Source organism: Elephas maximus, chromosome 1 (genome assembly GCF_024166365.1).
Source record: "Elephas maximus indicus isolate mEleMax1 chromosome 1, mEleMax1 primary haplotype, whole genome shotgun sequence".
NCBI classification, from domain to species: domain Eukaryota; kingdom Metazoa; phylum Chordata; class Mammalia; order Proboscidea; family Elephantidae; genus Elephas; species Elephas maximus.
In genome coordinates this window covers 15,540,574-15,555,911 of record NC_064819.1, presented here as the reverse complement: position 1 = coordinate 15,555,911, position 15,338 = coordinate 15,540,574, and the positions used below count along the sequence as shown (strand labels likewise).

At 44.9% G+C, this 15,338-nt stretch overlaps 1 protein-coding gene across 21 annotated transcripts in view; it reads right to left on the bottom strand.

Annotated features, from left to right (window-relative positions):
- The window catches only part of KALRN (kalirin RhoGEF kinase), a 792,110-nt gene that overhangs the window by 239,515 nt on the left and 537,257 nt on the right, over positions 1–15,338 (bottom strand). For all 21 annotated transcript variants that reach the window (XM_049878536.1, XM_049878496.1, XM_049878604.1 and 18 more), the window contains 6 exons: positions 13,358–13,450; positions 8,280–8,391; positions 6,149–6,339; positions 5,616–5,717; positions 4,050–4,192; positions 207–309 (listed from right to left, as the gene is read on the bottom strand). In XM_049878536.1, coding sequence (XP_049734493.1) covers positions 207–309; positions 4,050–4,192; positions 5,616–5,717; positions 6,149–6,339; positions 8,280–8,391; positions 13,358–13,450 — 744 coding nt within the window. The remainder of the gene's footprint in view (positions 1–206; positions 310–4,049; positions 4,193–5,615; positions 5,718–6,148; positions 6,340–8,279; positions 8,392–13,357; positions 13,451–15,338) is intronic.

Here is a 15,338-nt window from a genome sequence, read left to right as displayed (position 1 = left end):
CCACCCCACCCCCCCGACCCAGAAGAGACTTCCATGCTACAACATACCACCTCCAGCCCTGCTCTTTCCCCTTTGGCTGGCACAAAAAGACAGCTGCCTTCTGAGTTAGTCTCCACAGTGGGAGAAATTCCTCTAGGGCTAACTCTCTAGGGGTGGTTAAGTCAACAATAAGTCTTGGGGGAAAGAAGGTTGGGGCACTGTCCTACCTTGTCACTGTCCACTGTGTTCTGAGAGGTTCTGGAGGCAATGGAGATGGTGTCTGGCTGGCTGCTCCCATCCCCCTGGCTGTCAACATCCTCCACTCCATCCCTGCAGGAAGAAGAGAAAAAAAACAGGGGTGGGGGTGGGGGGAATCATTGTGGGTTTAGAGTACACAAGGATTTCCAGCTGGGCTGGCAGAGCAGAGCCTTGCACTTTCTAGCAGGGATTTATCTAAAATTATCCCACTAAAGGGAACAGCGCTATGTGATTTTCAATGAAGTCACCTCTTGTACTTAGTAGACACGTAATCACTAGGTTGGTAACTAAAAGCAAAATAACCCTTCCCTCAGAACTCCTCTGGTCCATGCTGCGGAGGGGGTGACTTGTTTACTGGGAATAGGTTTATCACAGGCAGGAAGAAGACGGACACCCTACTTAGAACCCAGGCTTCTATCCAGTGGACTGGCTCATCTTCAGTAATCTCAGAATTCAGAGTATTCAAATCACTTTTCGGCAAACTAGGATGGGGTTGGTTTATAGCTAGCCTATAAAAAAAAAAATTTTTTTTTTTGACTTGTTTCTTCTGCTCAAAATATTTTCTCTAGGAGTGACTATCTTTGGGAAGTTCCAGATGTTGGATTCTCAACTCCTGGGTATGAAGGGGAAATTTATTGCCATTGTTTTGGTGGGTTTTGTTAAACTCATGCTCATTCATGATGAGTTCTTATCAACACAGAAGGCCGAGGCATATTCTCAAAGATAGGAGAGTGGTCACAGATTCCACAGCAGCTTTTGGGCCAGCTGTGCTCCTGAGCTGCTGATAAGACCGTCTGTCTCCAAAGTGTACTTCTGGCACTTGGACCCCTTCCTTGGCCCCGGGATCATACAGCTGTCCCACTCATGTGTCTATTCAACTCTCCAGCTTTAGAATCATGCCTCCATCCTGCACTGAACCCATAGCAAGAGCCAAGAGGGAACTGATGAAGCCTGAATGGTCTGTTAGGAAAAACTGGGGAGAGTGGGGCAGGGGTTGGATGAATTAGCACAGGAAATAACAGCTCTTCCTACGGAGGCTTTTATGGAAGCTGCACTCCTTATGGAAACCCTGGTGGCGTAGTGGTTTAGAGCTATGGCTGCTAACCAAAGGGTCGGCAGTTTGAACCCACCAGGCGCTCCTTGGAAACCCTACAGGGCAGTTCTTCTCTATCCTACAGGGTCACTATGAGTCAGAATCGACTTGACAACAATAGGTTTGGTTTTGATTTCGGTTGCACTCCTGATGCTGCTTATGGACAAGTAATAGCATTAGGGGACATGGGTATCTGCTGCCTGAGAATCTGATCACAGTGGAGTCCATGAGCAAAATGCCCCAAATAATGAAGCCACCTCATAGAGGCCACACAATTACAACCCGGTGTATGTGTGAGAGTGCATGTGGACGTGCGTATGCACAGGGGTATACATTGCGTGTGTACTCTCTACCAATGTATACGCATAGTGTCTGCTAGCCATAAAAAATGTTTTCTCCCACCCAAATACTTCTCAGTGACGGCTCTCTCACCACCACTGTGGGCTTGGGAAATGCCAATTTATTTTAATAATATAAGCCATACATTCGTAGGAAGAAAAACCTGCTGTAAAAAGAAATTATATGACACATTTCAAAACCAAAAATGAAGGACTTTTAGGTCATCTGTTGTTTTGGATTATCAAGGACACTGCTCCTCACCACTTGTAGATGTTCAGAGTTGGCTGTACTTTCTGCTTCCTGCTATTTTGGCCCATTTCGAGACCTTCTGGTCCAGTCCAGATGAAAGCAGTTCTGGGGGCTGTGGGGAGCCCATCCAGGAGTGTGGGTGATATTTTCCAAGCCAATCTACTCCTCCATAAACTCTGTCCCCATACCCAGGGAACCAAGCTAATCAGACTATAGGCTGCCTGAGTATTCTCTGTGGAGCCTGTCAAGATTTATCACCCTCTCAGGGGCGGGAGCCATTTCCGAGGTATGTCTTTCCCATGTTCTACCATCCCAGTTGCCGATTAGTCAATACTGACTCGTGGTGACTCCAAGTACATCAGAGTAGAACTATGCTGCACGCGGGTTTCAGCGACTGATTTTTCGGAAGTAGGTTGCCAGGGTTTTCTTCCAAGGTGCCTCTGGGTGGAGCTGAACCTCCAACCTTTTGGTTAGCAGTTGAGCGTGTTAACCGCCTGCACCACCCAGGGACTCCTCCGATGTTCTAGAATCACTCAAACTCTCCAAATCTAGGAAAAGGGTACTATTTCACAGAGTAACCCTAACAAGCCTCATCATAGTCCTGGACAATCAGTTCCTTATAACTGCTTCCATTCTATCTTCTTTATTAAAATAGGGGATCCCTGAAGCAGGGTTTGTTTCTAGTGCTAAACTAGGTCCATGCCTTACCTGTACTCAGGAGGTATGAACACAGTTACATTTTGTTCTTCCAGCGCTGAGAAGGTGCCCTTATCCTTATACTTGCCATGTAGGTCTTGGGGTTTCTGCCCTGGTTACACCCTTCTTTTGGCTACTGCTTCATTCTGGTCAGAGTCTTGGTGGTGCAATGGTCAAGACCTCAGCTGCTAACCAAAAGGTCGGCAGTTCAGACCCACCAGCCACTCTCTGGAAACCCTACGGGGTAGTTCTACTCTGTTCTATAGGGTCACTATGAGTCGGAATGGATTTGGTGGCAATAGGTTCACTCTGACCAATGTGACTACTCCACAGGCCCCATGGTGGCTCCCCAGCCTGCTTATCCTGGCTGATGCCAAAGTTTCATCCAAATTATCTGGATTTATTCCATTCATGAATAGGGAAAGAGAGGAGACACCATTACCACCCACGTCCATCATCCCGGGGACTCTACTTTTACTGTTTTTTTTTTTTCTTAAACTTCATGTGAAGTTTTTACATGTCTTCAAGTTCTCTCCAAAAGAGTCATTGTAGGTGACTGTCACATGGAGATTTAAGAAGAAAGTACTTCAGAAGTCATCCACTGATCTAGAGAAAACTGAGATTAGAAGGACCCAGGGAGATGAAGACATAAGAAATAAGTCCTCTTCGGTCCAATGACATTTCTTAATCTCAGGTGAATGAGGGTGAGGACTTTGTGGGGGTTATGATAAGAGTTGCTATTCGACTGTCATAGTAATAATACGACACTACCACCACATCACCCCACACAACTGGTCCACGGATCTCTTACACTTATAGCTCAACTCCTTCCCCAAGCCTTCCCCAGACACTCCACTCTAGAGCTTATCTAAAGTCCCCTTTCTTTGAATTCTTCTAGCATTTACTGTCCCTGTGGGTGATACTTTGGAAACCCTGGTGGCATAGTGGTTAAGAGCTATGGCTGCTAATGAAAAGATCAGCAGTTCGAATCCACCAGATGCTCCTTGGAAACTCTATGGGGCGGTTCTACTCTGTCCTATAGGGTCGCAATGAGGCGGAATCGACTCGACGGCAACGGGTCTGGTTTTTTTTTTTGTATGGGTGATGCTGGCTCTTCTTATCTATTTCTTGTCTGAGACATGACTATTAGATGATTGTGGAGGGAACAGACTGCATCTTAACACTTCTTTTATCTTCTTGTAGCACCTAGTCGAGCATTTACCAAAGAAGCAGGGCTCAGTGATGCTCTGCTTAAGTTAATTGGCAGTAACTGGTGAGATGCTTAACGATCAGGTCACTCAAGGAGAATTCGGGGGGACATTACAGGAGAGGGGTGTTCCCTGCAGAGTGGCACCACCCCACAGAAGCAAAGGGTCACCCCGCTCCCGCTCCCGGAAGCACGTGAGGCAGAGCTGGAGGGAGAGACGCTGGTTACCTCTTACTATTGTTCCTCTGTTTGGCTGGTGTTTTGGGGAGCTGAATGGGCTCCTTTAAAGCTCCTTTCAGGTGAATGATCCTTTCTTGAATCACCTCTCGTATGTTCTTGATCCACTCCTGCTTGGTTTCAATGTTGGAGGCCTGGAGTGCCACAGGGAGAAAGAGTGAGGACCCTACCTCCCTTCACCGTGCCCAGACAGTTCTTAACCGTCCTCTTGCACGCTTAATCCATTATTTTCAAAAGATACCAGTATTTGGGGGGGTTCAGTTCTCATTTTATACTTGTGACTTTTCCATGGACATGCCTCTCCAACTCCTAGATTGGGACTATGACCTCAAGACTCAATGTAGACTTGTACGGGGGTGATTTTCAAGGAATTAATAACCCCTAGGGTACCGACCAATCCTGATATCTGCCCTGGGGCTGGAGTAGGATCTGGGGGCCCCTGCTGGGTCAGGAATGAACATTTTCATTACTAGATATTGGGGAGGTCTAGAGGCTCTGGGAGGGGCGGCAAGGGGCCGTGTAAAGGCAGTGGCTATTTACCAATAAAGCAAAAAAAAAAAAACAAAAAACCAATGCCATCTAGTCAATTTCGACTCATAGTGACCCTATTGGACAGAGTAGAACTGCCCCATAGGGTTTCCAAGGAGCAGCTGGTGAATTCAAACTGCGAACCTTTTGGTTAGCAGCTGTAGCTCTTAACCACTGTGCCATCAGGTCTCTATTTACTGATAGTATGGATATTTACTAGGATGTTAAACACCTCATGTGGCTACACAGGCTTGTATTGACTGAAAGTCAGTCCTGGGGTTTTAGCCTGCTAAACTTGGTAGTTGAAGGTAATGCAACCATTCCATGAACATCCCATTAGTCTTTGTGGAATTTTTCTCTGGGAAACTTTTGTCAGGGTCGCACTGTCTTTTCCTTGTTGATGGGCATGTCCCTGATAAGCAAATGACTAGTGGGCACTCTATCTGCAGGATCCCTGCCCAGCCAGACCAACACGACCAGGGCACTCATTTAACTCCCAGGCTGCACTCTGGAGAGCTAGAATGACTCTTTAAGGCTTCGTGTGGTGAAAGGACCCTTCTTGTCAATCAGCATAGTCCCTGTGTTATTATGCTTTACTAGAGTTTCTAGAATGTAAGCTCCCAGAGGACAAGGCCCATATCTTACATATGTTAGTCCCCCATAGCTGAGCAGAATGTCTTATACATAGAAGGTGTTCAGGAAAAAATGCTGAATGGATGTGGAACAAATCAAGGTGTCTTTTTATCAAAGGGTCAATTATTTTTCTTGCCACTTGAGATGGGCATACAGACAGAACATAGTTCAAGTGGGCCCTGTTGAGAAAGTCCAAGAGGCCACTCCCTGCCCTTTGCCCTCCATGGTCATATAAACATATGGACTCAAGAAGACCATTTGACTTTTGAGATGTGGGTCTTATCTTATGATAGAATTTGCTTCTGAATACCCAGTGGAGACTCCAGCCCCACATCCCTCCACCCCTGTCCAGTCTCCCCAGCCCAGGGCTTGTGCCCAGCAGAGAGCAGTACTTACTTTCAGCACTGTTTTATTGTCTGAGGATGGGGTACGCCCAGACCACAGGGCAAATTTGCAGGGATCGCCCTCTACGTGCTCGGTCACACCCAGCTCTGAGGTCTGTAGACAGGAAATGCCTGTGAGAGGCGGGGAAGGGGAAGGCAGTGGGGTAACTTAGGGCTGGGGTGGGAAGGGAAAGGCAACAGAGAGGAGAGGACCGAGGGAGGGGCTTCTGTCAATCAAACTTAAACAGACTGGATATTCTGTTCATCTACCCAGGATGAAAGGACTACAGGCACATGTCTGGTCAGCAGGTACCAGGGAGGGAAGGTGAAGAGGAGGTGCTAAAAGCAAACAGAAAGAACTGCGAAGGCTAAATGCAGAAGTGGCAGGTGAGGTGGGAGTTTTCCCAGTAGGAGAGATACTCATTTGTCTGGGATGGTTTGGGGCAGAGGCAGGGGAAGAGATGAGCTGACTGCTTCAAGGTCCCTTCCTGCCCAAGGGCTCTATGAAAGCAGGTAGTCTTGTCTTACCCCACCTGCCCCACCTACCAGTAGCTTGTTCTTGTAAACATATTTTGTGTGTCCTGAAGAGTCTTTGATCTCCTTGCTAAAAACCAGGGAGATCTCAAAGAGGAACAAATGCCGCTCCCGCCCCTTCCGGATCAGCGACTTCGGGTCCCACACTTGGAAGGCATCTTGGAGAATCAACTCCCCCTGCACGGCCAGGTTCTCCTCGAACCCTGAAAAACACCCATTTCCAGCCTGTGGAGTTTGTCTACTGGCCCATGCAGGGGCACTGTCTCCACTCCTCTCTTGGAGTTACCCTAATTGTTACCACTCAGCATCACCTCCAGCTCTTCTCTCTCTGCTGACTCCCGAGGGTCCTCAACACTTATCTAGACAGCTCTGGAGAACTGTAACTAGGCCCCCTTCCTGCACCATGTCTCCTACATACATAACTCATAGCAGTGGAGCCTCCCTCCGCCCCTTGCTGCACAGCTCCCCACCATTCCTAACTCAGAGTTCTGAGGCTGAGGATGAACACTGCCTGATGGAGTGTCCCTGGTACTACTTAATTTGTCATCACTTTATTTCTTATATTCCATTCCTGGGACTCTTCCCTTTGAGTGCTTGTACAGTATGGTGCACAAACCTTCAACAGTTATAGATGGTACTTTAAGTCTTTAACAGAGGTCCTTCAACTTCAGTGTAGGTAAGAATCACCAGGAGAGCTTTTGAGAATAGATTGTACCTTATCTCCCCCCCCCCCACCGCCCCCACCCCTGCAAAAGATTCTGATTCAGTAGGTGTGAAGTGGAGTTCATGAATTTACACTTCTGAGAAGCTCTCAGGTGCTGCTGCTGCTGGTCCGCAGACCACACTTGGAGTAGCTAGAATAGAATACAGGTCAGGGACAGGCTAGAGAAGCAGGTACTTGAAGAGGATGCCCAGAAAGGGGAGGGGGGAAGGCACAATCAGAAAAGGTTGAAGAAATTGTGGCAACAGGAATATGTTCAGATGATGTGGTCAGGGACAGGCTGGAGGAGTAGGTACTTGTAGAGGACACCCGGGGGAGGGGAGGAGGGAAGGTACAAAGAGGAAAGAAAAGGCTGAAGAAATGATGGCAACAGGAATATGTTTAGATGGTTACTGCTCAGTCTGGAGAAAATACCCAGGGTATTTTGTTCTCTAAGAATTAAAAATTAGGGCTTCTTATGCTAAGGGTGTGGAAACCCTGGCGGTGTAGTGGTTAGGTGCTATGGCTGCTAACCAAAAGGTTGGCAGTTCAAGTCCGCCAGGCGCTCCTTGGAAACTTTATGGGGCAGTTCTACTCTGACCTATAGAGTAGCTATTAGTCAAAATCGACTCAATGGCAATGGGTTTGGTTTTTTTGGTTTATACTAAGGGTAGATCAGGAAGTACTGAAATGAGACCAAGTTTCTTTGATGGAGGAGGTGTCAGAGGGGAATGAAGCATAGTAGGGAAAAATAACCCAACAGGTTAACACATTGGTAACAGAGTATACCAATATCCTTTAGCTCCAGTCTGCCATCCCAGACTGGAATGCTGAGTCTTATCCAACAAATTCCACCCTAATATGGCTGCTTTCCCCATCTGTTTTGTGGAGTTGAGACCACTTTGCTGGAGCCTTACTCTACAAGGTTTCTGTGTTCCAAGAACACAGTTCCAGAAGACTATACGTACTTTGGTGAGGCTCTATCAGGTTTATCTAGCTGGACTTTCCTAATCTTCTTGGAAAGGTATAAGGGTGTGTGTGTCTGTGTATGTGTGTGTGAGAGAGAGAGAGTAGGATTTCTACTTCTTCTGATGACAAATGGATGCAATGCAAATGCAAAGAACAGGACTGCTGTGGTTGAGGGGCTCTAGTACATTTACAGTAAGGACGATAGCCTGCCTTGGACTGTGTCGTAGGCAGCAAGGTGTCCACATACCTTAAATAGCTTAGGTATGGTTCTACCTGGAGGCAAGGTGTCAGCCATGTTGGTCCCTGTGGAGCGCCCTCTCACACCGCGATGGCCTATGTAATAACCTGTGATTTCTCCTTTTCCAGTTTGGCATCTTGCCTGGCTTCATGCCACTCCCTCCCATGTTGCTCCCTGGTCTTAGGAATGGGAGGAGCCCCCCCACCCCCCTGCCCCAGGTCTAGGAGAACAGGTACCTTCCAGCATGCTGACATGCATGGCATCATTGGCTTTCTTTGGGACACTGAGCATCACCTCCAGGCCATCCTTGAGCTCCCCTTTCCCTTCTTCACAGCAAGTTAAAAGTTCCTGGGAAGAAAGTCCAGACACAATTAGAACCACGTCCCCCAAGTTTTCCTGTCCTCCCACCATCTAACCCATCAAGGCAATTACACACCAGCTTTATTCTCTGTAATGGTTCCTTCTAAGCTATAAGGAAGGTGGGGTAGGGAGTGTCTCCAAAGAGTTTAATCACTATATTTTTCCCAGATTAAACTTCCTTTACTGAATTTAGTTCCAACTAACTCAGTCCAATCTAGCTCTGGTGGTGTAGTGCTTAAGAGCTACGGGCTGCTAACCAAAAGGTAGGCAGTTTGAATCCACCAAGTGCTCCTTGGAAACTCTATGGGGCAGTTCTACTCTGTCCTGTAGGGTTGCTATGAGTCAGACTTGACTCAAGGGCAATGGGTTTTAGGCATATTTGAGCCTACACCTGCTGAGTATTCCCAGGAACTCAGTCTAACCCAACCAAAATGGCTGGCACTTAGTCAGCAACTAGGGTACTAGATTGCCTTCCTGGAGAGGGAAATACCTTTGATAAGGTATGCAAAAAGAGGTACAGTACTGTGGAATCATAGACAGAAGAGGGAGGGTATGCTAAAGAATGCACAACACTCTTATCACTGGCACAGTGGTTAGGCACTCCGCTGCTAACCAAAAGGTCGGCAGTTCGAATCCACTAGCCGCTCCCTGGAAACCCTATGGGGCAGTTCTACTCTGTCTTATAGGGTTGCTATGAGTCAGAACTGACTTGCTAGCAACAGGTTTGGTTTTATGTTTTATACTCTCTGAATGCTGACTTTTATCATACTGGGAGCAATTTGAGGCTAGAAACATTTTAGGTTTATAACATTTCAGAGTTATAAAAGATTTTTTGATCACGCAGGTCAGAAGTTCCTAACCTAGGGCCAATGGATGGGATTCTAGACTAGTCCTTTCAATGTTAGATGAAGAAACTGATTAAGAGAGGTGAATTGAGTTTCCCTAGGTCATGTAGCTCTTTATAGGCCATGCAGGGCCTTGAATCCAGGTCACCTGAATCCAAGTTCAGTATTCTACCCACCATAACGAGTCTGTCTCTCCCATATCCTCTGCTATACCGAGACTTTCTGGGGGCTGGGGAGCATGTTCTCTCTCTTTTACTTCCTCACTGGAGACTAGGTCATCATCATCTCCATAAAACATACACAGTATCTGGTTGATAGAGGAAAGATTATTTCCAACTATGTTAGAATTGTGAAGAATTTCTGGACTATTTTTGCCCAAACAGAGGAATGTTAACTTTCCATTTTCCATCAGGGTTGCTGCATCTTGCTCACTTTGACACTGGGAAGGAAACAGTTAAGCAATAGGTCTGCAATCCATAACCTTTCCTTGCAGGGGCAGCCAGGATACGGGTAGGTAGGTAAGGGTATACTTCCAGGAAAGAAAGAATTTGACCAGATCACATCTTGTAAACATGTTAATGACAGACCTCCTGGCAAATAAACTAATGATACTTGCTAGCAAGAGTCCTTATCTATGGAATGCTTTTAGCAGGATATATCTGGCCTGTCTACAGGACTTCTTATGGTAAATAAACCTGGAATCTGTCGCTTTAGGGGCATGGCTCTCTGGAAAGTGTCACATAAACCATGCAACCAGCTAAGTAAAAAGTGGATATGTTTCATGGCCAAAATGGCTTTCTTGAGGGAGATATGACCACATACATCACTGAGAGACCTTGTATGTCAATCTGGGCCACAGCGCACCCTGATGCTGCAAGAGAGGACCTGGAGCGGCATTTGCAGTCCCGCGTTTCTCCCTCTTTCGCCTCTTCCTTGGGATTATTTGCATCTTAGAAATTACTGGTAAAGCTTGACACTTGATATCTGTGAGTTTGATTCGAAAGTCCAATTCTTTGTGTTACTTTGGATACATTCCCATATGAAAAAGGGAGCTGTGAATGCCCAAAGAAGAGGTGATGTCCCCAGTGCACACATTTGGGAGGCAGAAGTCATTGGTTCTAAGCTCTACTGTGGTTCCAGTCAGTATTAAGCCATTCTTGTTCAGAAAGTTGTATTTACTTCTGCCAGCCTGAAGTTCTGAGTCCCCTTGCCCTTAATTTTCCCTCCCAATCTGTTCCCATACATCACCAAGGGAGCTTCTGAGGCAGAAACATAAGAGAGAAACAAGAAATACGCTTCAGCTGGCAACAGAAAACACCAATTAGTTGAATCCCCCAAAGCAATTTAGCAAGCCCACCTATCTACCAGCAAAGCCTATAAATTCTCCTCAGATCCTTGATAAGGAGAAGGCTCCACATTTAATTTAGACTCCTCAAGGGCAGCTGTAGCTGATTTACACAGAGACTATTGAACTCTAACTGGCATATAGTTACCACTTTCCTGCTACACCTAAAGTGATGAACCCCAGAGAATACTGATAATTAAATATCAATTTACTTGGACTAAAACTGACTTTAATGAGAAAATAAACCCCATATTATTTACCTATAGTAAAAGCTCAGCAAACCATTTTTCTTTTGCTCAGAAGGTATGCTGCCTACTGGCACATTTAAAATCTGTCCAAATTATCTTCAGTCTTTTTTCAAAAATTTTACAACTTTCCCACAATCAAATTCACTCTGCTTTATTATTTCACTTTTCCGTTATCTGAACAGTTACCCCTGATGTCCAATTCCAGGATGAAGACCCAGAGCCCACCCCTACATCTGCCTAAAGCAAAACACAGGGTAGTCTATTCCATTCTTCACGTTCCTCCCTTGTCCTTGTCACATTATCAAACCAGAGAACCTCAGCCTTATGGGGCTGAAAGGCAGAGGTGAAAAGCTATATTTCTCTTAGAACTGCATCCTAATTGATTTAAAGCACTGGTAGTGTGGATAGGATAGTTGGTACTTTTTTTTTTTTTTTAATTCACAATCCTACCAATTCCCAAAAAGGCTTTGAGATACTTGAATTTAAAACTCAGAAAAATAAATCTAAAAAAATCTATTAGCACAAGAAAAATAATTTCAAAGGGTCACGCATTAAGTGGGATAGGGAGGAGAGGATAATTAGACACAGGGAAATCTGGGCTAATGACAAATACTGTAAGTAACCACTAAGCTCTATGCTAACTTTCTGGTAGTCAAGGGCTCTCCTGGTTTTAAAGGTAGGAAGCACACCAATTTTTCAGAAGAGAGTTCCCAACTCCCATTCTGAGCTTTTATGAGATCTTCCATGAGTCTTTATATAAAAATCAGTTGCTGTCGGGTTGACTCCAACTCATGGAGACCCCATGTGTGTCAAAGTAGAACTGTGCTCCATAGTTTTCAGTGGCTGATTTTTTGGAAGTAGATTGCCAGGCTTTTCCAGGTGCCTCTGGGTGGACTCGAACTGCCAACCTCTTGGTCAACAGCAGAGCGAATTAATCATTTGCACCACTCAGGGACTCCTAGGTCTTTATATAAGAAACTTAAAACAAAGATGATGAGATCTTCAAAAGTGGCTCTGCCGAAACAGCCAAGATCTACTATACAGTGCTATTTCTCACACCGATCCTTAATAAAGGCCAAGGGCAACATGACCAGCTGTAATTCTCTAAGTCATTTCTGCAGGACTGAATGATTCCAGGACCTGAAAGTAGAAGCCTGGAGTCTCTTCTTGGAAACGAGAAAGGAGAGGGTTCACAGGAAGGATGCTGAAGGGAAGCAACGGTGTTCGGGCCACCCCGATCCAGAGAAGGAAAGAGGTGTGGTGGCACAGGTTCTCCACACCTTCCTCACTGCTGCCACCCCACTCTTACTCCAGAACCACAAGTGTTAAGCCGGGACGTGTCATGGGTCAGGAACGGTAGGCACATTCCATCGTGACAGGAGCCCTAGATTTGCAGCTAGACTGGTTTTCAGGTTTAGTCAAGCTAGGATATGTGAGCTTCTGCAGAATCTCTAGAGATGAGCTGAAATGAGTCAGCTTTTCTCTGGAATGACATTGCTTAAAACATGTTCCCACTATTCATTTTTCCGTTGCATTTGAGGAGCAATCAGCAAAATATCTGAGGTGAGGGAAACCTTTATACCTTAAGAATTACTATAGTTATGGGCTATCCAGCCACCTACAATATCAACTTCTCAGGCTTTCTGGACAAATGCCATATTTTCATGATATCAGTATATCTTTATCTGAGGAGAACCAACCCAGATTCCTCAATGTTTTCCGTAATTTGATTATTTGAGTCTTAAAAAAAGGTTTTGAGAGAAAATTCAAATATCTTGGTTGGTTCTCAAAGAACCCCTAACATATGGGATCTGACAGATATGAGTGCCAGTGTGTTTCAATATGCACTCTGACTATATTCCTTAGAAAACCTCGTAGTCTTCACAGATACAGAGATTAAGGCAATAGTAGGGGGCGCTACGGCCTCTACTTGCCATGAAAACTAAAACCCACTGCCAACAAGTCAATACCGACTCATAGGACAGAGCAGAACTGCCCCCTAGGGTTTCCAAGACTGTAAATCTTTATGGAAGCAGACTGCCAAGTCTTACTTCTATGGAGTGCTTGGTGGGTTCAAACTGCTGACCTTTTGCTTAGCAGCCTAGGAAGTGAAATCTTAAGACCCTGACCCCTGAGTCCATCAGAAGCAGGGGCTTCCAGGAAGAATCTGCTTGAGGAGGGAGCAACAGGAAAAACCTGTACTTACCTGTACTTAGTGCTAGCCAGATGGTAACCACTAAAAGTTGTACAGTGGTGGGTAGGTGTGAAAATACCCACAACTTATTCCTGCTCCCATTTTCTCATCTTTCCTTCCCTAAAATAAGCATCTGGAATTTCATGGATTGAGACATATAGTCTGGGACCAGCAGTCCTGGCATGGGCTCATTACTGAGGTTCTGCTCTAGGTAGAGCAAAGGTCTTTAGGGGATGATTTCCCATCCTTAGAGGCAAAGCTGAGACTCCCTTGCCCTGGGGAGAAGGGCAGTGGGAGGGTGATAAGAGGAGGAGGAAGGTACCTTCAGGAGGAGTTGGTACTTGGTGATCCTCTGGACAGGCTTAATTAGGTAAGAAGAGATGGAGTTGGCCAGACCATGCCTCTGTTGTATCTCCTACAGGGATGAAAACAGATACCATTAGACACAGAGGGGCATGTGTGTGTTCTGGGAGGAGGTGGGCAGGGATTAGAAGAGAAAAGAAAAAAGGTTAGAAAATTATAGAAATTAGAAAATTTCTCTAATTAGACAAAATGTTCTTTGATGGGGAGATGGGAGTAGAAACGGAAGCAAGAGAGACCAAAATGTATTTATAGAGAAAATGGGAGAGGTGATGAAAGGGGAGAAACTTTAGGGCAAGAAAGCAGATTCGTGAAACAAATAAAAATAAAAATAAAGCAGAAATGGAGAAGGATAAAAGAGAAAAAGAGAGCAATGAGACAAATAACAGAGGAGGGTAAAGGAGAGGTGAAGATATAGACATGAAAGAAAAAGAGATGAAGTTAAAGAGGAATACAAAGGAAGGTGGAAAATGAGGCTCCAGGTTCTATTCTGATGATTCCTCAGTCTTCTGCACTGTGGTCAAAATAGCACATGAATATAATCTCTTTTGCCATCCTTCTTCTCTTCAAATTGAACACATCCCAATTCAGAATCATTGCTTTATTTTGTATAACTTTTTTTTTTCTAATCAACAGCATCTCCCTTATTCTTCGGATCTCTTGAGCTGAAAACCATGGAGCTGTTTACAATTCCTTCTCCTCTGTTATCACCGGTGACAAATCTTCCCTTTCCATTTCCACCATACTACCCTCATCACTCATGCCTGGGCTAGGATCATGGGCTTCGTTTGGTTTTTGCGCCTCCAGGCTCTCCTTTCAACCCACTGTCTGTACTCCCTCCAAAATGATCTCCCACTTCCCAAGAACCAGGTGTATTAAGGTCAGAGAAGGATGTGTTTTAGTTCCTGCCCTCAAGAAGCTTACAGGTTAGCTGGCCGAGAATACTGACACATAGAACAGAGAACAACAAAAGATGACGAGGGTTGCTACAGAGAAAGAGACCACTGGGACCAGGAGTGGCCAGAGATGGTTTAGTAGAGATTAACGAAGTGGAAAGTTGGAGGAAAGGGACTCTCTAAAGGGAGAACATTAAAAACAAAATACAAACGTTGAAGTTAATCATTGTATGTTTGGAGGATAATGAGGACCATGCCTGAGTGGTACAGAGGACACACACCTGGATTCTAGAAGAAGTGAAAAATACAGTTAGATAAACAAGATGTAGTTAGATCACTGATGGGACTGAACACAAAAAATGGAGTTAGGATTTGATGGTGAGTTTCTCAATGGCAAAGTATTATAGATCTTAATTAGAAGAAACGCACAGTGAAAGCAATGTTTCAGAAAAAGTTCTACAGGCCTAATAGCAACATAGGAGATTGAAGATGAGTGAATGGAGAAACAGACCAGTTAGGAGGTTATTGCAAAAGTTCAGGTGTATAAACATAAAGTAACCATATAATGCAGCAATTCCATTCTTAGATACACACCAAGAGAAATAAGAACATATGTCCATGCGAAGACTTGTACACAACACTTATAGCAGCGTTCTTAACAACAGTCAAAAGTGGAAACGACCCAAATGCTCATCAATTGCTAATTGCTGTGTAAACAAACAAAATGCGGTATATTCATACAATGTAATATTACTTGGCCATAAAAAGGAATAAGGTACATAAAAAGGACTATGCTACAACCTGGATGAATCTTGAAAACCTTATGCTGAGTGAAAGAAGCCACGTTATATGATTCTATTATTATGAAATGTCCAGAATAGTGAAATGTAGAGATACAGAAAATAGGTTAGTGGCTACTTAGGGCTGGGGGAGAAGAGGGGTCAGGAGGTGAATAGTTAAAGGGTACAGGGTTGCATTCTGAGGTGATGAAAACATTCTAAAATTGACTGTAGCGATGGCCATGCAACTCTGTGAATAAACTAAAAG